Here is a 22,075-nt window from a genome sequence, read left to right as displayed (position 1 = left end):
TGAAGTCATCTTTAAAAGGTCTGAACGTCACTTTGTGGAAGCTCCAGTAAGGCTCCACCAGGGGGCCCCATTAGTGTGCAAATTGCACTAATTGCTTTTTTTTTTTTTTTTTTTTTTTTTTACGAACAGAGGTATTTCTTGCATTCGTTAAGGTGATTGCTTTGGATTTATTGTAAATTACACAGTTTTTGCAGAATATCTTTACAAATTTATGAATTAAAAGCTATCCTGCGTCTGTTTCTTGGACAGGTCAGATTAAAAACTGTGAAGTGGCCTTGTTACCCCCCTCAAGCCCCAGATTTTTGACAGTTTCTTCCCTCTGGATACGTCACTGGATTATTCGCAACATGTTTTCCGTACATTCCCGATTACAAGTCCCTGTTCGTAAGGACGCAGCAAGTATAAAAGGAGTTGGAGGACAAAAGGATGGCAGCAGCAATGTTCTCCTGTTGAAATTAGACTGATCAATAGGACATAAACTGTTCTGTCTGTGTGTGTGTAATTGGTTGACGTGCCTGAGTTTACCATGAAATGATCAAGATGCATACACACACACACACACTCACACTCACAAGCGGAGTGCATGCACGAGCCGCTTCAACTGCGACAGTTGGTGAAATTACTGATAAAAATATAACAAGGGGGATTTGTGAGGCAGGCTTGACAGTATTTACAATGTGCTTTTATTTAGAATGATTTTCTTCCATTTAAATTCTATAATAAAAATTTTAGGGGATTCCACCCCTCCTCCATCGCTGCTGTGATTTTTGTCAAGGCAACAATGACTGATCAAAGTACGAGGAAAGCAGTTCTGGGGAGGGGATACGTTTTCCGACTGTTCATGGAAAAAAAAACATTTTTTTTAGGAAAGCCTCGTTATCCTTTCATCGCATCCTTCACGATCATATCTATGTTTTTTTTTACGTTGTTTATTTATTTGTATAGTTTTGTATGTATTATTTCAAAACAGGCTAATGTCACTGTGATTACAGTTTTAACAATAAATCTGGTTAATTTTAATAAAGGCAATTTGAATATAATACTTATCAATAATTAACAAAATAGGAGAAATGATCTGAAAGTAACAAAAATGTCATATTATTATTATTATTATTATTATTATTATTATTATTATTAAGGATATTTATTTATTTTACCAAGCAAATTTCATTGCAACATGCATTGTAAAAAAAAAAAAAAAAAAAAAGAAGCAAAAAGCAGGAAATGATCTGATCTTTTGATTCATTATTTAACTTATTTATGTTTGTTTTGTGTATAAACTGGAGGCTGGTGTAACATATGCAGCAGTCTCTCGCAGCAGATTGGAGGATTCATTCTCTCCCTCTGCTGTCGTCGTCTTTTGACTTTAAAAGGGCAAAGCGAGTTTGTCTTGTTCCTATGCCGTATAACAAAACTGCAGAGTTTAAACTGTTTTTGAGAAAAGACCACGACAACAGTCTGAAACAAAAAAAAAAATTACAAACGTTTTGACCTGAAAAACTAATTACGTTACATATATTTTAACACATTTCATTATAAGAATAAAAGATTTTGACTTTACATCTTTTTTTTTTTCATTTTTGCATTTGAAACTTTTTTTTTTTCCTGCACAAAATCAATAAATCTGAAATACTGTTCATATAATAATAAATCAATCAATTAAATAATCAAATCAGGCTAAGATATAAAACATATTTATGAAGGGTACACATATTTTAAAATATTTTTTTTGTTCTAAAATACAAAAAAATATATATATATTTTTTTTATTTTAATTTTTTTACCGTATTTATTTTTTTCCCAGACATGAAAATGTTTTGCAGTTCAACTTTTTAAATATGTACAAAAAATATAAAGAGTGTCCTTTTTTTTCCTGCTTCATACAAAGACTAAAAAAAATGTTAAAATGAACTTCCTGTGGTAGCAGCCTCCTGTAGGTGGCGCTCTAGGCCACTGCCTTTCCGTCGGACTGTTTTGAGCATATGTGAGATCTGCTCTATGGAGTCTGTTCGAAATAAGTTCCTCTTTAGGGAAGGTCTCTCACTTATAACGACACATAAAACTTCTTTTTTGTTTTTACTGAAGAAACTCAACGGAGGTGAAAATCCTGCTGCGGTGTTAACATCCATCATGTTTGTCTTATTTTGTTATATTATCACCTTGTTCAGTTGTGGGATTCCAGCATGAAGCTTCTTAAAAGAAATGTTGCCATTCTGACATAATCCCTGCCCTGATTTTCTATTTCATTAGTTAATCCACATTTTTTATTTTTTTTTTTAGAAGTCACCATGTCCAGTTTGGAAAGAAGTTGTGTTGATCACAAATCCAACAGACAGTAAGAAGGTGAACTTCGTCTCACACACAGTGAAACATCTTCCTTCCCACAACGAGCAGGCGGTGGCTGTTTCTCATCTTAATGAATTTCTGAACTTGTTCGTTCATTCCCTCTTTGCTGCCGAAAAAAAAAAAAAAAAACAAGGCGTTGGCTGCCAAAGCAATTGATGTGTCAGGACGGAGGAAGGACAAAATGGAGTGATAAAGGCGTTCACACACATTTCTCCACAAAGAGGAAAAAAGAAAAAGAATCTGGATTCCAAACTCCGCTGCCACAGAAATCCTCTCTGGTGCCTCCACTCTGCCTCTCCGGACGGCTTTGTGCTAAAAAATGTCTGAGTTCACCAGTTTTCTCTTTTCTGTTTCTTTAATTAACTGACAGGCACCATAAATAACTGATATATATTTATATGTTTCAGTGTATGACAGCTCTTCGGGGTTAAAAATCAGGCCCACACTGTTCCTTTCAGCATCTTTTCTGCACTGAAGGATAAATAATTTAAAACAACACAACCTTTTATCTCGCGCTCTTTGAAGGCGGCAAATTAAAAATGTAAATTGGGACCTAATTAATATGCAAATGTATTCATTTGCTGTTAACAATTAGCAATTAAAGCTGCAGTGTCTAGAAAGAGCTCAGACAAAATTAGTAACTTCATTTATCATTAAAAAAAAAGAGAGAGATCTAAAAGCAAACATAAAATTGTAATTGACTTTCAGAGCGTTTCCTTCTGTCTCCAGCTTTGTTCGTCCACCGTGTTTTTCTCATGTGTGATGGTGTGCGTTTAGCGACTTAATTAAAGCCACTTTGTGTCAAAGATACCGTCCCCTTAAATGGCTGATGTCAGGAATAATGTACACATCCAAGGATGAGGCAAGCACTCAAAGTGGAGCTGTGTGTGTATGCTTGCGTGTGTGTGTGAGATGTTTGAGCTGAATTTCAGATTCACTTCTGCAGTTTTCACGCTCTCCGATGAAATCAGACCCGATGCTTCAGTGTACACCATGTTTAATGGAGAAAAGAGAACGCGGCGGGGATGATCGGCACATTTCTGGTTAGGAATGGAAATTATCCCAACAACGGGTTCGATCTGGATTCGACACGAAGAAGACTTGAGAACAAGCCTCCTCAGAAACTGTGGCTCTGGAACATTCAGAGGGATCCAGGCTGGAGGTTTTCAATCGCAAACGTGTTTCTTTGAGTTTGGAATGTGAAACAGGAATCTTTAAGCCACCAAATAATTACAATTTAAAGATATTGACAAGAAGAACTCTCTACGATCCTTTTTGTGACTACAAATGAAAACATTTTTAACAACAAATTACACTTAGAAAAGCAAAATAAAAAGAGAAATGGTAACATCTTAGCTGCGCCATCGTAATCTGGTTTATTTAACCTTCAACAGTAACATCAGTAAATAAACCAACACCTATCTATAGCTTTTCTTCTTCTGCGCTACTTTAGTAGTTCTTCTTCGATGTACGTCTGATTTTTTGTGAAAAAATAGTTAAGAACGGAGGAGGGAAGATTAATTTTTGAGGCTGAAAAATATCCAGAAATATCTGATGTTAAATCTAGTCATCATAATGACAACAGCAAAAATTATATTTCCTGGCATTTGACTTATCACAAGTCAGGGGACTTTCTGCATGGACAGTGCATGTTCCCTCCAGGTACTCCAGGTTCCTCCCACTGTCCAAAAAGATGGCTGTGATTAACTGGTCTATCCAAATTGTCCTTGGATGTGATTTTGTGAGTGTATAGTTGTGTCTCTGTGTTGCCATGTGATGGACTGGCAGGCTATTCAGAGTGTACCCTGCCTCTGCCGCAATGACTGCTGGAGGTAGACACCAGCACTCCTGCAGCCCTGCATGGACAAGCAGGTAGAGAATGGATGGATGGTATACTATGCTACCTGCTGGAGTAACTGCATTAGACTACATTTCACAAAAATAGCTATCTGTGTTGAGCAGTTCATTCAAAATCTGGTTGGTGCAACAGGGAAACGTCAAACCCACTCACCCCTGAGGAATGGAAATGGACATTACTTAATCTGTAGAAAATTCACCAACTTGGGATGATTCTTTCTAACCACACCCCCAAGGTATACACAACGACTGCTGGATTGCACCTTTGGTGGTGTGCAGCCTCTTATAATGCTGATAAAATACTAACAGCGTTTCTTTCTGAAAGGAAAAGGAAATTCTGCAGAACGTGTCGAGGTCAGAGAAAGAGCTCAGGGACGATACCTGAGGCCAGGAAGAGCCTATTCTGTTTGAAGTGCAGCAGAATCATGAGTGCCTTCACACTCAAATGAGGTTCCCCAAATTTGTCTTGATCTGAACAAACATGGCTTACGGAGAGGAACGGTCTTAATTTGGTGTAATGACACAGGTATAAATATATTGGCAGGGCTCTTTCAGTGTGCACATTTCATGCTAATGCATTCTGAAACATCTTTCTCTTTTTGTGCCATTCTGCATGCGACCATTTTTTATTTTTAGTGACATCATGATGAGACTAAAAGATCCCTTTTTTTTATGTCTGAAAGGATTTACTCTGGAATAAAAATTGGACAGCTGACTATAAAATCCATCTCCATTCGGTGACTTTAAATCTGCAACCGGGTGATTAGCAGATCATTTCCATGAGCTGACAGATGTGTTTTTGTTAAAATGTGGTCATTGTGGTGCCGAAGCCTCTCCACTCACCGAGTCCAGGCCTGTAATATTATCCTACTTACAAAAGCTCTCATATTCCACTCAGTCAGGCGTGGAAATTAAATTCGCCCTAATAGTGCCCCACCAATAGTGCATCACACATGCCTTTTACTTTAACTGCAACTGTTCCCAATTCAATTAGGCGCAGAGCATGTAAAGTAGAGTCTTTTACACATAGACGAGGTTTTATCCTTTTTTTCTCCCCCCCAGTTCAGCACGCTGGTTCCCAGATGGCGTTTAGGGAAATTGTGTGACGCTGGAAAGGCTGCGGAGGTTGTGTGTTTTAAATAAAGCACGGCTGTGAATGCACGCGGCCTGCGGTGATGCTCATCCCGACCTGAACTCCCTGCTTCTCCTTCAGCCATGATCGTCGTTTCAAATGTGCCACTAAGTGCCCCGTTATCGCCGCCTTGGCCTGTAATGAGAGGAGCGACATATGTCCGGTCCTCCTGCTGCTTCCTGATAACACGGATACCGGGAACTCTCCTCCACCTCCTCCTCCTCCTCCCTCCACCTCTCCGGGCTTTTATTTTGCTGCTAACAACCAGCCAGGAAAATAGTGCAGCACTTACTTAGTGACATTTACCTCGACTATTCCACACGAGGGAGGGGTGCCGCAATAACAATCAGCATGCATTTAATTTAAAAGGAAAAAACTCCAGCCTTTGGAATCACAGAGGCAGAAGGGGGTTGAGGGGGGCAGTGTGAGGGGAGATGCTTTCTGTGTGTGTTTGTGTGTGAGAAGACTTCCGCAGTGCAACATTAATGCTAATCAACAGAGCTGAGAAAGCAGCGGTGGTCTGTAAAAACAGATTTTCTCTTGTCTTTTCATTTCTGGAGGGATTCTCGTTCTTTTCCCTCCCCCAATCCTCCCATCCTTCGTCCTCAGAGGGATTTATCCCAGGAAAATACAATTTCAGGGAATTGAATTTGACCCTGATTTAAAGGCAGACATCTACTCATAAATATAGTGTGGTCTTTTTTTTTTTGAAACCGTTGGCAGTGGGATAAATAATGAAAGTTAAGTTGTGGTAATTGATTCCTCCTCAGTCCACTCAACTGAATAATCTGCAAGGGAAACAAGCACTAAGCTGTTCATTAGAAGATTTGCCAACATGCAACTAATTCTAAGCTTATTCTCCAAACATCATGGAAAGAATACAAACTCACACTTAAAGCTTCCTAATCTGGAATCCGTTTGTAACTGCGGGTTGGAAGATACTTCTCAGGAAGCATGTTGAAATTAAAACTGTGAGTCAGCCTGTCGGTTTGACTCGAGTTAATGGGAAACAGCTGATTGTTTTGTTTTTATTGTTTGTAATTCACTGAATTACTAAACAGAGCGCGGTTTAGTAAACTTTTCAGTGTATTGCATTTACTGAAGTGTTAGCTAGCAACATGAATTGGGAGTATTTTTCTGCAGCGATAATCTTTGTCATTCATTTCTGGGGGTAAAATTACATCTTTCGCCAGCTTGATCTAAATAATGTTTAATATCCCTGAACCAATCTGAAAACATTTCTGAATATGCCCGAATAACAGGAGTAAAACATTAGACTTCGTGTTCAAAAGATGGACCAGAGGGTTGTCTGGCATTGAACTTGTATCAGATCTCCAAGGGTCCTGATAGTTCTCATCCAAAAGTAATGAATCCCTGGACATCGCCATGCAACATGCACAAAGCAGCCCCAGAGGCAGAGCGAGCGTTAAGTGTCCGGTGCCAGAACAACAACATGCCCAATTCTTGGTGGAAGAAGGGCTCTGTGAGCAAATTTTAAGAGTAGATATTGTAGATTTGGATTGTTTTGGCACAAACAGAGCTTAAAACACAAACAGTCTTCAAATCCCCCATCTGTTCCATATTGAAAAACTCTTTGTCCCAATCTTCCATTCCAGATAGGTGACTACCGTTGGGAAATTATCATAACTGTGATAAGCAATGCAGCCATGACTGCTTTTAGTCCAGCTCAACATGCTCACCAAAGAGGCTTTACAGACGGGGTAAAAGAAAAGAGAAAGGGTATCAGTGATAAACTGAGGTAAACGTGTTTTGTTTTGTTTTGCTTCTCCTTTTTGTCCAGCACCAGTTCAAAATTGCGCGTTTTTAAAAAGAAAGGAAACAATACTCCAACTGATGCACCGTTTAGCATCAAACATTAATCTGTGGGAGAGAAGATTTTATCTTGACTAATGATCTGCAACAAAATAGCAAAACATTCAAAGAACTGACCACGACATATTGTTCTTCTGATGACAAACTATCTCTAAAGTGAGCTTGATTTGATTTTTTACAGACAGGTCAGGCCTATAGGACTGAGGGTTTCAGATACATTTTACAATTTAATATATTTTTAAAGCTTTAATTTGCAGTGGTGGATGGATGGATTATTGTGATTATTACAAGGAACCCATGTATTCATTTTTCTTCTCTAACTTTTCAGCATCTTGGCTTCCATCGGTTGAACCCATCAGCATCCTTTATACCGATAAGTTTTATTACAAATGTGCAAAGTGGGAATTCGCTAACTTTTTCTATGAGACTTTGGAGAAGTTCCTGTTTTCAGAAGTGATCTGGAGTTATTGCAGAAACTCTGACCTTTACTGTTGTAATTGAAGCAGCTCCTGAAGTGTTTAAAACATTCCTCCGTTAAGCTCCTTCTTCATTCAGAAGCCGTCGTTTAGAGCCGGTTTGATCGGCCTAATTACTTTTTTAATCACAGAGACCGGCACTCGAGTTCACACAGTGAAATCAGAGTCAAAGCGGGGCGGCCTCCACCCCCGCTGGCTCTAACCTAATATTGTTTACCACTCTTATAAAGATGTCACCAGCAGCAGCAGCACTGTTTTATCCACTTACAGCATTTCAAAGAAGTGCAGAGGACCTCGTGGGTTCTTAAAAAGCTTTAAATAGTCTTCAGCGCTGATCCTCAGGGGGATCGCCGCACGCCTTAAAAGACCTAATTTAATAAATTTGCTCTTTAGGCGTTCTTCTTTTCGATTTGCATCGTCTTATTACAGATTCATTCACATGCAGCCTTTTTTTAGGTCTAAATATCTCCCCTCTAAGTGAATGTTTAAACATATACATATTTTTACTGTTTCAGGAAGACCACCTACATTTGTTTTCAGTGCAGCAGGGTTCATTAGCACCTCGGCCTCTGTATGCCTAATGTTAGCATGGCTACGTCTCTAATTTCTCACAAATAATTCCCCTTGATCTTCAGCTAAATTTATGCAGCACTGGAGAGGTGGAGAGCAGCGATTTAACATGGTAGGTTAGAATAAAGCGAATATGTACATAAAATGAATAATAAATGGCAAAGAATGTCTCAAGAAACTGGAGGGGAAAAGAGAGTGTTGCGTATGTGAATAAAGAATAAAGAGAGAGAGTGAAACTAAGTTTACACAAGCAAAAAAAAATAAAAAATCTCCTGCACACTATGGAAACTGGAAACTATGGCATTTGGGATCCCACATTCTGAGATTAATTAAATCTTCGTCTGGTATAAATCAACAAACTTCAAGTGATGGAGATGATAAAAAGACTGAAACCGCAAATTCTTCTTGTTTGTCAAATGAAAGGACATTTTAAAGTTTCTTTAAAAACTCCTTTAGAAATGTTATTTTTGCCCAGGAACCTAATCACTCCACTTTTTCATGAAACAACCGTGATCTTAAAAGGACTCTACACATCCATCGTCTCCGGCTTATCCAAGGTCAACAGTTTGGATAAACTCAGACATGAGTAACACTCGTTAGCTTCCTGTAGCAGATCCAAATGTGTTCAAACCAGGAGGAATTCAAACTCTCTGCAGCCATTTCTGAACCTTCATCACATTTTCCAAATGTCTATTCCACGCATTGATTTTCTGTATTTAATATTATTGTAAAGATGCCTCTATTGGTTTCCATAAGAAAACAAACAACAACAACAAAACAATTAGATAGCTGCTGCTAAAACACTGCTCTCAGAATCCTGACCAACACAAGCAAAACAGACTGTAATACATATTTTTAATATCTTTTTTTTTTGTTTTTCAACACACAAACATACTGATCTAAATGGAGTAAACTTACTAAATTAATTTTTTTTAAATAAAAAAAATAAGGTTTTATATTGTTTAGTCTCAAGAAACCGATTTTTCACATTATGAAAAGGTTTTTACACTAATCTGACTCAGGCTGCTAGGACCAAATCATTTACATTATGCAACAACATATATTCATACTCGACTTGCCTGTAAAGTGTTGCTCTACCTCTGTGAGTCTTGAAATCCTTTTAGTTTTAATCAGAGCTGTAGCCTGCATTTGGCTGTGACAGGCTTGACTTGTGCTGGGTTATGGTGGTCATATTGATTTGTTTTTGGAGAACTGTAATGCCGTTGCATGTTGCAGTTATTTTATGTGCAGAGTTGCTGATGCTGCTTGGAAGCAAATGCACATTTTCGTTAAGCCAATATTTCACTCCGAAGCTTTTGTCTCTGACAATGAGCATCAAAAGTCGCCACATGGTGAAGGATGTTGAGCTTCATGGCTACCGTCACGCCATTGAATATTATCAAATGTCAATAAGATCATGTTGTGGAAGACACATATGAGCTTCTGGAGCTTTTACACATTTACAAGACAGTGACCAGGTTTTTCTTCCTTGGTTACTTTTGTCTTAAAAACAGTTTACCTTAAAAGAATGTCTGTCGACCTGGGTATTGTATAAATCTGTATGTTCCATTCAGCAAATTGACAAAAGTAATTTTTTGATAGGGATGCTCACTATGATGGGGATGAGTGAATCAATGCATTTGATTGGCAGTGTCTGGTTGGTACTCTCCCTTTTAAATCTTATTTAAACACTGAGGATGGAATTAGCTTTTGTTGCATGGGCTTTACATTGGGGCTCATTTTGAATGCTCACAGTTTCACTAATGCAAACATTTACACAAAAGACATTATGCAACACACCTGGAGTTGCTGGAGGATGGTCTCTCTGGGTTGGACCTGGTGTTTACTGCAGCTCTGCTGATAAGCTCCAATTACATCCATTAGGGTGACACAGCTATCATCTAAAACAATAAAACAGTATTCTTTTTATATTTCTAAAGTCTTCTAAAATAACTCAAATAAGCTGAAAAGAAACATTTATAGGTAAAATACTGGTACAAAGTTCAACTTAAGTGAAAACCTCAATGTTTTCACTCTCCACTGGGGTTCCACAGAGCTAAATGCTCGGGCCTTGTTTTTTTTTTTTGTAAATTACGTTCTTCCACTTAAATTGCTTCACATGTCACTGTTATAAAAACCAATGTGTGCATATTTCCTACTAGATCAAATCATGGCTTCATCTTGCAAATTCAAATTTGGTCTTTCAAAGAAATTCACATATGCAGACAGATCACAGCTGATCAGTACTGTTTGTCTTATCTCATGGCTACTTCTCCCTCTTTGACCAGGGATCTTCACAGAACGATTGCCACACTTCATGGCTACCTTTTTAGTAAACTGAGTGTCCTTTAATTGCAACAAAGTACACAGTAATCATCTGTTCAGTCCTCCTGCAACTGTACTTCAACTAAATGTGCAGTCAAACAGCAGCTCACCTGTTCTGCCTGCATCCTCTGCAAAGCCGGACACTATCTGTTCATCAGGAGGGAACGACACATGTTTCCCCCTTTTCTTTCTCTTCTTCTGGTTTCTGTCTGGATTCTCTGTGCTGTCCTCACCACTATCACTGCAGCGCGTCATCACAACAAGATGGGTAAAAAAAAAGAAAAACGTGTAGTCAGTTTAGCTCAGTCAATGTATGAGACGTAGACATGGGAAAGGAAAGTGAAGTTTTCCTGATTTAAAAGAGGAAGGAGAACAAACAGGGGCCCACTTCCAGCTGCTCGCCCTGCTAGATGGCACCTGGAAACAATGCACTGAAGAACCAATATCTTATTCATGAGTTGTGCTCCAGGTTGCAGGTGATACTCAATATGTTTGTATCAAATGACACATTCAAAACACACAAGACTTGCAACATTTACATTGCTATTTAAATGCAGCATTCACAGCAACATTCGGGAGATGGGCTGCAAAGGTGAAGGATTTTTTTTTCTCCATTTCATTATGAGAAAAGCATCACACATACTGATGTCTTTTGATTTTGCACAAAGAACAACACTGAACAAAAACTCCTCTGATCTCAGACTTGCATGCCATAATGGTAGCCATTTTTCATCTTTTACTGCTTCGGTACTATCCTTGTGTTCTGTTATTTATTTTAGATGGCACCAAATATTAAGAGAAACATGAACTAAAGAGGTTAATTTGAACAGGGAAAGGAATTTGAAAAAAATATGGTAATTTCAGAAAGAGGCCCAAGGCATCAGAATCACGTGAACTTTCAAATGAAGTAAATCCACAAAACATGTTAGTCTTTGTTATTTTATTTTAAAATGAACTTCATCTAAAATGTTTGACTGTCCCGTAAAATAACACGTTTTCAACTAAGCTTAAGCCGTCAGCTAAATGGATTCACGTTTGACTCTTGAATACTTACAGAGGAGAATAACTAATGGCTGACTAGTTGACGAAAAGGTAGGCCATTCGGCTGCAATACTGGCCCCAATAATCTGCCCTTTACTATGGGGTTCATAAACACTTTCTGTGAAGGCATGCACTAATTTACAAATTCCAACTTATTTAAAAAGTAAAAATAAATTGTATATTTCGACATTTTAGTTTAACTTTACGAACCTTTAAATCAATTTATAAATCGGTTTATTTTGTTGTTGTTTTCTTGGTTGGCAATTTGTCATTTTAGGTTGAAGAGTGCAGCTATGTTTTCTAAGTTTTATACAAATTGTATCTAAGCATCCTATCAATTAATTTACCACATGAAGTCGTTCTTCGTCGGTAGTACTGGTGCATAAGAAAGTGGTTTTGGTGTAGGACATGCCAGGCAGAATTATAGTTCAGTAACTTCAAGAAACGGGAAATTTTAAAGAATAATAACCTTAATGTTTTAGTAGGTATTGCGGAAAATTAGTAAACTGTGCATTATTTGTTGTGGGCTTTATTCGGTGAATCATTTATATAAATTACGTCTATATTAATGTAAACTCTTAAATAAAATGCGTCTTCGGTTCTTTCTGATGACTGAGGTGTATCTTTTGAGTCTGAATACAGATTTTCCGAGGAGCTTTTGTTTCCTGAATGCACCTTTACGTTCTGCCCGTTACGCGTAGTGTTGGACCAATAGAAAGCGTAAGCGCCGTGACGCCGCTTCCTGAGCGGTAGTTTTGCTGCTTGTCTGTCTTCGAACAATTTTAGCCAACAATCATCTATAAAGAACACATCCAGGGTGTGTATTGTTATTTTTAATCCTCGTCAATGGGTGACGTATACATAAGATTTATTATTTTTAAACGGATCAGATGTAGTGAGTCTGCGCAGTTAGCACGATGCTAACCGGTGTGTGTTTCGGTTTTATTTGTTTTCACTGCGGCTCACAGGTAGCATTAAAGCCATTGATCTGGTTACACAGAGGTTCATTTACACTATAAACAGAAACTGATGGCATGGTAGAGAAATAACATCCTTTAGTGCGTTTCAGGCTCGGCGTTCGACTCCTAAACTTCTCGGAGCTGTCTTAGTTTACGTGATGACATCACATTTTATATCCGGGTTTGAGCATCACTTGTTCCCCAGTGTGGATATCTGTGCACCGAGTGGACGTGGTTTGGTTTGTACTCCATTGTAACGACTCATCAGCCGCGACTTCACCCAGATCTTCCGTTTAGATCCATCAGCCAGAATGCCTGACTCCCAATTCGACCGTGTGACTGTTGTTTGGTCGCAGAGATAGAAATGCAGACACTCGTACTGTCTCGTCTTCCTTTCAATGTTCCTCTCAGTTCTGCAGATTCATCATGGTTGAAAATTTGTGAATGGCATTGTTAAGATGACATCCAGTCATTGCATTAGTGATACACCTATCAAGCTTAGGGCGGTTTTTCTTTTCGTGATTTTGCACCAAAGTCGGTGCTAAAACCGGGAATTTGCTCCAGTTCTTCTCCGGTTTTCCACAACCAGAGCTCCATAAACATCCAATTAATCTGCCGTCCTCCATTTGTTTTATTTAGGATTTTTGTTTAAATTCACAGCTTCACCTTCACAAATTAAATTATATTGCTCTCCCCACTATCCATTCAAGCAAAAACCCTAACGTTACAAATTTATTAGTTTTTTTTTTTTGTTTTTTTTTATGCAACACTAATACTTTTTTTAACATTTTTCACTCACTTTGAAGGATGACTTAAATATTTTTTAACTTTTATTATTAATGATGTTTCAATGTTTTTTTTGTTTTTTTTTTTTCTTTTATTGAGTGAACCCTAACAGCAACTTGACGGTTCTGTTATTTGAATCAAGACGTGATTCAAATAACGTCTAACAACTAACATTACTTAGTTGGGCTAACTAATGTTAGCCCAACCATTAGTCATTTGTATTAGAATATAAATGTCACAATTTCTGATTTAAAAAATAACCTTGTGTATCATTTTTGAAAGTATTTTCATGGACATGTACCAGTTTATCCATCAATAAAGCTATTAAGTTTCAGTTTCTGGGCAGAGCTGGCCAATCAGAGCACACAGAGCTTCCTTATATCAGTTTTTTAAAAGAAAAACTATCTAGTAGCAAGCTGCAGTCTGTGAGCCCAGCTATTGGAACTTCATTCTTTAAATCTGGAATTATCTCTTACAGCTCTGACCGTCCGTTTCCGATGCCTCCTAAAGCCAAGGCAGTGGGGAAAGGAAGAGCTCCTGCTAAGAGGAAGCTGGCAGAGGAGTTCCCACCTGGAGAAGTCCTGACAGATACTGGAAAGAAGTCCTGGAAGCTGGGAGCTCCAATCGGCAAGGGGGGCTTTGGTCTCTTATACCTGGGTAAGAACCCCCCAGCATCTACTTGCTTTTTATCTGAGCTTGTTTGATTTTAAACATGTAAACAGGATTGTATAAAAGGTATGTTTTTTTTTATACGAGTATTACCAACTCCTGACATTCACTCTGTTTTTCACCAGCTGATCAAAACTCTGACAAACCCGTTGGACCAGATGCTCCCTATGTCATCAAAGTGGTGAGACAGATTGCGGTTGCATTGTTCAGACGTCCCCAACCTTTTTGTATGACTTGAACACCTTCTGAGGTACTTCCTCTAAAACAGTAAAAAAAACAACTGAGACATAATTGGGTTGCTTTGTTTTCTGTTTGGAAAAATCTTGAATGAGGAGAAGTATATCTGTTATCTGGAGGGAGACCAGAAAAAACATTGTCACTTCAGCAGAAGTGATTTGTGGTAAAACCAGAGTGTCTGCCTCATTAACTGCAGCAGAGTGAAATCTATTGGAGGTGCATGATAAATCGGCCCTGATTTCCTTAGTTTTGGGATATCGGTGATGAGCCGATACATGTGAAGTTGATCTTATCCATCGATCTTATTTAACTCGACAAAGGTCTAAAAATCAACCACTGTCCTCTAGTGCTCTGCTGTGAGAGACGTTTGACAGACAGACCTGCCCACCAAGTGATGTCTGCACATTTACGGTTAACAATAGTGACCCACTGTTGCCAACTCAGCGCCTTTCTCGCTGTATTGTCATCATTTCAGACAAAAAACATCAGTATTGACAAAAATACCTTAGGGTATTTCTGAACCTGCCAGTAAAATTTTATCCACATAAAGAATAAAATAAAATAAACCAATAGAGGAAGGTTGGACTGATAGCTCAACTTCAAAATCAGGGGAAATTGTGTACTTTTCATATTGACAATGCATGTGGATGCCTGAATGTTAGCCCAACCATTAGTCATTTGTAGTTTATTATGAAAAAACCTCAGAACCATCATCGTCGCGTGTGGGCTTTAGATCCCTTACCATATGGCATTTGGTTGCTACATAAGCAGTTAAGTTTGGTTGCTGGTCAAAAATAAAACGATGTGTGTTTGACTTTCCTTGTGGTTGGACTTTGTCACAGATGGAAGGTGCAATTTCTTCCATATTGTCTTCATTTCAAACACTCCAGAACCTTCAGACAGAACTAGAGGAATTTGCTGCAAGTGAAAAGCAGCTTGCGTAGAGATTAGCAGCTCAGAGCCCAAAGCCAAGAGTTAAATGCCAGGGTGAGGATGAAGTACTGCTCCAAGTTTAGAAGTTCTAGTATCTTATGGTTTTGTTGATAAGTAGAGGAAGTGGGAGCAGCATCTGTCATGATTTGTACTCTTTAGAGAGAGCTGAACTAAAAGGGGAAATTTAGTTCTGTAATCTGGAAAAGTATGGAATTTCATTTGAGTGTTTTCCAGACTTTCCTCCATTGTTTAATTCTCCATCCATAAAACACAGATTAATATTTGGCAGTTTCATTACTTCCAAATGTATGAACTGAATCCTGCAGCCAGTTGGATATAAGATGAGTACATTTAAGGAATCCGTCCCCTCCAACACAAACTGTGGGTCCATTCAGCTCATACAGAAGTGTATCCCTGTGGCTTAAGTTGATTTTTCTCGTCACTAAAAATTTAATGAATTAGGACATCCTCCTTTTTTTTTTCTTTTTCTTTACTGGATAAATATGTGGACTTACTCCGGCGGTGGTGGTTGTGTCCGCAGGAGCCGAGTGAAAACGGACCTCTCTTCTCTGAGCTGCATTTTTACATGAGAGCTGCCAAGCCGGATCTCAGTGAGTCCCATCATCATCATCACCATCATCATTATCATCATCATCCATCAGCTCCCAGCCCTGTGATCAGAACACCGAGCATGTCTGCAGCAGGCCAAGCAAATAAAACAAAGGCAACTTTCTTAATTAAAACCAGTGTGTTGCTGCAGAGGGTTCCTCTGAGGGAGGGGAGGGCGGAGCTCTCCTGGCCCCCGGGCCACCGCTCTGCATTTTATATAATAACAATCCAAATGTCAATCTCCCCTGACAATTAACTGCTATATTACTAAGGAAGCAAAGGCTCATCTTTTATTCATGTGGGACTCTCACGTTGTTGGTAAATATTTGTCCCAGCAGCAGATTAGCTCCCAGCCACGCTGGACAAACACCCTTCACTCACACACACACACACACACACACACACACACACACACACACACACACACACACACACACACACACACACACACACACACACACACACACCTTACAACACACAGAACTGTAATCTCATGGCATTCCTACTCTAGTACATCGTAGTTTTCTTTGGAAGTTCGAGCAACCAGACCATCTCTAATTTAATTGTTTCCTCTTGTTGTGCAGTTCAGAACTGGTTGAAGGATCAGAAGCTGAAGCATGTGGGAGTTCCCAGGTACTGGGGCTCAGGTCTGCATAACAAAGGGGACAAAAGGTGAGCTGAGGATCATTTTTATGTGTTATAATATGACTGTAATCCTCTTAGGTTACTTTTTGGGCTTGAATCTCAAATGCTTCTTTATAAAATAAGGATTTAACTTCTATTGGGTTTGCTGAGGAAGCACATTCAATGCAACTAAACTTAGCCAAAGGTTTATGTATATGTATTAAAATGAAGCAGATCACAACAGATAAGCGGATACTGCTTATCTGATAAGCTTATGTTGAAATGTGATTGGATCACATTTCAACATTTCATGCATCAGTCTACTTGTTGCAAAAGGAAGAATTATGTTTCTGTTGGGTGTTTCATCCGTGCATCTGTTTTCTTTTCAGGTACCGCTTCATGGTGATCGACAGGCTCGGGACTGACCTGCAGAAGAAGTTTGAGGAATGTGGAAAGAAATTCCCTAGAAAACTGGTCCTGCAGCTCGGTCTTCGCCTGGTGGGTCACCAGTCATTCCAGTTTGTTCATTTTCCTTTTGCAGCTTCTACAGAAATCTGAATAAATGCCAAACATCTGAGGTATTTCCGAGAAACTACGCAGTTTTTATAAATTTGAAATTTGTAAAAGTTTTACGTTTTTATAGTTTTAATATATATATTTTTTTATAAATTATGAATTTAAATTATTTTTTTATAAATTTGAAATTTATAAAAAGGATATTAAAAAATAACAGCAAAGCAGCTGTCAAAAATTGCTGAATAGCGTTGACGTTATGACTGGAACGTCAAAATTAGGGATCATTGCTAGCAACATGGAGAACACAGAAAACACTGACAGCAAAATATACAGCTTGAAATTCAGATCAAAAAGGGAAGATTAACATGCTGAACGTGTAAGAAGGAAAACTCTTAGAACTGTAGCTTGGAGACCTAGCCAACCAGCACCCAAGGAGGAATTTAAAATGTAAAAGTCTCTGTGGTGGACCGAGTCAGCCTGTTATTCACCACTGTAGTGAATGTCAGCTTGTGAAGGAAATTCTAGTTCAACACACTAAAATCCAGGTTCATGCAGCTCTCATCATCTCCTCATCCTCCCTGTTTCTCTGTGCAGCTGGACACTCTGGAGTTCATCCACGAGCACGAGTACGTGCACGCCGACATCAAAGCATCAAACCTGCTTCTGAGCCACAAAGATCCCAACCAGGTCAGTACCAGTGAAACCAGCACGCTGCGGGTTCAAGATCAGAAATGTTCTTTGTTGTTGAGAATCAGTGTTTTCTGTGACCGCAGAGATGATTGTGTTTATGTGTGTGTTGTTTTCTTTTTTTATTGTTATACACTCAAACGGCTTCATTAGACTCAATTAAAGCCTGCAGAGCATGTGTGTGTGTGAGATTAAAAGGAAGCAGCTTTGAGATTTTTCCAGCAAACAAGGTGGGGGTGGGGGCAAATATTTAATTTGGAGATTAATAATGTATCAGTGGTGTTGTTATTAAAGAGCTATTTATAAATGACAATTTAAAAATCAGCCCTGCGGGATTTCAACATCATGTAGAGTGGCTGTTTTTAGATTTTTTTTAATGCTCTTAAAGCTCCTTTTTCTGAGCTGCAGGGTTTTCACACAGCTTCTTTATTAAAACCCAAACGGACTCGAAGTTTCTGATACCTGCTGATATTTATGTTGACCTCTGAAGAAGATGGAGTCATCTCTTCTTTCTGCTTATTTGCCATTTGTCTTAGTGAGCAATCTAACAGGTGTACCTAACAAAGAGGAAACCCTTGACCTCAATGTTAGGATTAATTTTAGCAGCTGCATGTTAGAGACAGGATTTGTGGAAATAAGCAAAAATGTTCCCGTCTCTGTTTCTTCCATTGTAAATTGACTCTTTTGTCCAAACCTGTGCAGAGGAAACTGTGCAGCACCGTCCCATCGTGCAACACACTAAGTCATCTTCAGCTTCTTCTTAACGTCTGACTGCACCCCCGAGCTTATGAGGTGTGTAAATGAACGTATGCGCCGTCTTGCAGGTTTACCTGGTCGACTACGGGCTGGCTTACAGGTACGCACCTGACGGCGTCCTCAAGGAGTACAAAGAAGACCCGAAGAAATGTCACGACGGAACCATCGAGTTCACCAGCATCGACGCCCACAAAGGAGCATGTAGGTCCAAATGACACAATCTGGTTGATCCAATGTTTTTAAATTAGCCTTTTCTTTCACCCGATAAAATGAAATTATTTCCCTGTTAATCTCGGCCAATCTTGGTAAGCAATCTGAACGGTGTTGTATGCTCAGTAGTGTTAATAAAATAAAAAACACAGTGCGCAGTGTTATTACTTTTATAGATCAGTGATGTGGTGAGTGAGGGGTGATATGTCCAAGCCTGTGTGTGTTAAACTAGGAAGATTCTCTGGAATTAGATTAATATTGATCTCTTGATGGGAAAACAAAGTGAATAAGTGAATTTAAACAGTGTCTTATTATATCAGGCTGGACTTATCGTATTTCAGCTGTTCTTGGTGTGATTGAACTTGCTCTGTTTTTTTTTTTTTTGGCTGCAGCTCCCTCCAGGCGCAGCGACCTGCAGATCCTCGGTTTCTGCATGGTCCAGTGGCTCTGTGGTCGGCTCCCCTGGGAGGACCGGCTGCAGGACCCGCTTTACGTCAGAGACTCCAAGATCAGGTGGGACTTGGGACAAAATCCGGACTGCAGCTGGGATCGCTTGGCTTCCTCCGAATATCCTAAAAATGCTTTAAATGTTTTCCCCTCCTAGGAGTCAGGAAGACATCTCTGATTTTCTGTCCAAGTGTTTCCCCCCTCAAGAAAAACCAGGTGAGAAGAAAACTGAAGGTTGGCTCTCTTTATTCCAACCAGGTGCTAAAATGCAACAATAGTTTTGGCTTTCTCCTCCTCTTTAAGGCAGAGACATTTGATCTTCTTCTTTCTTCTGCTTCCCTGAACTTCAGCCATCATAACAAAACAACATTTCTCTGAACATGATAGACCTCAACCCGTTTATATGGCTGTATAATTGAAGCTGATGCAGGTGTGCTCATGTTCTAGATGAGCTCCAGAAGTTCATGGAGGAAGTGAAGTCTCTAGACTACAAAGACACGCCTCCGTACAAGAAGCTGCGGTCCATCCTGCAGAACGGGCTGAAGAGCATCCAGGCGAAAGATGACGGCCAGCTGGAGTTCACACATGTCAGCAGAGTGACAACACCTCCTGCCAAGGTCAGCACACACACACACACACACACATACGCATACACACATTCTGAGACTTTCAGAAATCGGTTCATGATCAGTTGGATAGCCGTTTGCATTTTAAATCAGTTGCTTGGAGTCACATAAAACTCATCCTGATCCAGTTTCTTTTTTTTCACCTTTTTTTTTATGCCTCTGCCATTGTTCTGCGCTCTTTGTTTCTTTGCCACGTTTGCTCTTTGTGTATATGGAAGATACCACCAGGGACCAGTGTTTCCAGCCAAAAGGTTGCCGGGTCTCTGCGCTGGTTATTGTATGTAATTATCCTGCCAATCTGTTCTCCTCAGCGGGCGCCACGTGGCCATCATTAGGCATCCAAATGCAGCAGTAGATAAAGGGGAGGAGGAGTGATGGAGAGAAACGGGTGGCGGGAGAAAGTCATCTTTCATAGACGTCGATCTCTGACTGAGACTATCAGCAGTTCTTCTTTCAGCCCTCATCTGGAGCTGCAGCTCTCTGCCTGGGTCATGATTCCTGTCACATTCATGTTCCCCTCTGAACTGTGAGACTTGAACTGGAGATGTTTCTGGTGTTTTAATGGCTAGAAAAAAGAAGTACAGATTTGTAGCAGTGCAGTTACACAGGAGAAGATATACTGATTAACATTTTTCTTCAACAATGACAATTTTTACACAATAAAGTAAAAGAATAAGCTAAAGAACAGATCACATTTTCTTATTTTAATTTCTGACTTTAAAAGGTGACCAAGAGGAAGAAAGCGGCGGACAAAACGGGGGAGAACGATGCTGAAGGAAGTTCTGTCAAGAAAAGGAAGCCCTCAAAGGAAAAAGGTGAGATTCCAACAACGTACATGTAGGGCTGGCTGATATATCACGGTATAAGGTTGTCATATCGGTCGACATCGATAATTATTGACTAGTTTTTGTTTTAAATGTCTGAAATACAACCAAACTGATGACATGACTTTTTCTGTTTCAACCACAATTTCCTCTGAAGTTGTTTTACTCATTCTCTTGTTTAACATTTCATTGTTTTTATTATGAAGTTATGAAGCACAGTGGCAAAAACATGAAACTGCTGCTGTGCACGTTGCTCAACAGGTTGTTGCTAGGTAACCGAAGAGTGAGTGAGCTTGTTGATGCCACCAACCTTGCTTAACGTTTTGTGCAGCTAAAGCCTTTCCTCTGCCTACATCTCCCAGAATTCTGTTGGATTCTGGTTTGGAGTTCAGACATATTATCTGTTGATATTGCTCACGTATTTATCGTGATATGTATTGCTATTTATCTGCTACATGTATTGTTCGTGGCTTTTTACTGCGGGTTGAGTCAGTCCTGTTCAGTGAGTTATGGAGCTGGTTTTCCTCTTGCAGAGGTCAATGGAAAGAAGGAAAGCTCCAAAGCTGCTCCCAGAGCTCGAAAGGGTGACAAGAAATCCAAACTGGTGGACATGGCAACCCAGACGTCGCCTGGACTTGCCCGGCAGACCAGAGGAAGAAAGAAAGTCGACTCCTGAATGTTCATGTGTTTCTACACTCCTCCTCCTCCTTTTTCTTTCTGTTTCTGCTGCTTCTTAAACATTGAACTGTTTTTTTTTATGTAGTAATACTCTGAAAAAATGTTTGTCTGTGCCTGAGTGACGCCAGAGTTGTTGAAATAAAGAGGAACTTAAACTAATATTTTTGTAATTTCAGCCACTGCTACATTAATTTATCAGTTATTTTTCAATTTCTGATGGAATTTATCTTTATAAGCAGCATAACTCATTTTGTTGGAATTTCTGTGATATTTCACTGATTTTCTGCACATTGAAAGCTTTTATATTGCGCTCTGTTTAGCTCATTAACTGTAGTCGTGCACATTAAACAGCCTGGCGGTAAGAGCCCTGTTTGACACCCAAATCCTTGGAGGGTGTTATGTCCTGCAGAGGTGCTGATTAAAAATTAGAGATAAAATGCGGGACACTCCTCCTGTTTATTGGATTATTAGATGAAATGCTGGATGGCCCATGCAAAGACTTGGTCAGCCTCATCAGGACTTGATAAAATAACTCGGCTGATGGACATTTTTCTGAAGTTTATCCCAAAATCTGAAGTTGATCTTATTACAGCTGCATACATGCCCACTAATTCCCAGAAAGATTAGATGGATTGTTTTTAATTAATGATGAAAATATATATTCTTGATTTAAATGTTACAGTCCAGCTCCCAGATCAGTGCTTTATAAAGTCATTCACCAGCCACAACCTGCAGCGCAGCTCCAATGAAGCCGTTACCTCGGAGACGGGATGATGCAGGAGCCTTAAATCTCCTTGTTTGTGCGTCTTAGATTTCCGCAGAAGATGTCAGAAACTCAAGTCAGACGATCAGAGTTCTGTTCTCCATCACAGCGAGCGCTCACGTTAACACTTCACACTCAAGATGTTGCTGACAAGCTGTCCGTTTCCCCCTC

General features: G+C 39.4%; 2 protein-coding genes across 6 annotated transcripts in view; one reads left to right on the top strand and one right to left on the bottom strand.

Annotated features, from left to right (window-relative positions):
* Window positions 1-11,985, bottom strand: part of LOC103138758 (protein phosphatase 1 regulatory subunit 37) — a 39,004-nt gene extending 27,019 nt beyond the window's left edge. For 2 of the 3 annotated variants that reach the window (XM_016671974.1, XM_016671975.1), the window contains exons 1-2: window positions 10,650-10,927; window positions 10,015-10,115 (exon numbers count right to left, since the gene is read on the bottom strand). In XM_016671974.1, coding sequence (XP_016527460.1) covers window positions 10,015-10,115; window positions 10,650-10,794 — 246 coding nt within the window. In that variant the 5' untranslated portion in view covers window positions 10,795-10,927. Of the gene's footprint in view, window positions 1-10,014; window positions 10,116-10,649; window positions 10,928-11,927 lie in introns of those variants that run through there. The other variant, XM_007553092.1, reaches the window with a different exon arrangement.
* Window positions 11,986-12,288: 303 nt separating this feature from the next.
* On the top strand, window positions 12,289-21,300 carry vrk1 (VRK serine/threonine kinase 1). Of its 3 annotated transcripts, none has more exons than XM_007553090.1 (13): window positions 12,289-12,397; window positions 13,804-13,982; window positions 14,120-14,175; window positions 15,706-15,775; window positions 16,358-16,445; window positions 16,787-16,895; window positions 17,508-17,600; window positions 18,425-18,557; window positions 18,959-19,079; window positions 19,171-19,229; window positions 19,461-19,630; window positions 20,364-20,454; window positions 20,997-21,300. In XM_007553090.1, the coding sequence occupies exons 2-13, from the start codon at window positions 13,823-13,825 to the stop codon at window positions 21,137-21,139; spliced, it is 1,293 nt and encodes a 430-aa protein (XP_007553152.1). In that variant the 5' UTR covers window positions 12,289-12,397; window positions 13,804-13,822; the 3' UTR covers window positions 21,140-21,300. The 3 variants fall into 3 exon arrangements, with proteins under 3 accessions (XP_007553152.1, XP_007553153.1, XP_016527457.1); XM_007553091.2 differs by lacking the exon at window positions 12,289-12,397 and adding an exon at window positions 12,709-12,778; XM_016671971.1 differs by lacking the exon at window positions 12,289-12,397 and adding an exon at window positions 12,809-13,187.
* The last annotated feature ends 775 nt before the right edge of the window (window positions 21,301-22,075 follow it).

This window comes from Poecilia formosa, unplaced genomic scaffold (genome assembly GCF_000485575.1).
Source record: "Poecilia formosa unplaced genomic scaffold, Poecilia_formosa-5.1.2 Scaffold54, whole genome shotgun sequence".
NCBI lineage: Eukaryota > Metazoa > Chordata > Actinopteri > Cyprinodontiformes > Poeciliidae > Poecilia > Poecilia formosa.
Note: the sequence above shows the minus strand (reverse complement) of the source record. Positions and strands in the feature narration are given on the sequence as shown.

Bases quoted from the DNA above. Each gene is read 5' to 3' on its own strand.
- vrk1 (XM_007553090.1), top strand. From the start codon at position 13,823: ATGCCTCCTAAAGCCAAGGCAGTGGGGAAAGGAAGAGCTCCTGCTAAG. The intron at 13,983-14,119 runs GTAAGAACCCCC...GTTTTTCACCAG, and splicing joins CTTTGGTCTCTTATACCTGG to CTGATCAAAACTCTGACAAA. The intron at 20,455-20,996 runs GTGAGATTCCAA...TTCCTCTTGCAG, and splicing joins GAAGCCCTCAAAGGAAAAAG to AGGTCAATGGAAAGAAGGAA.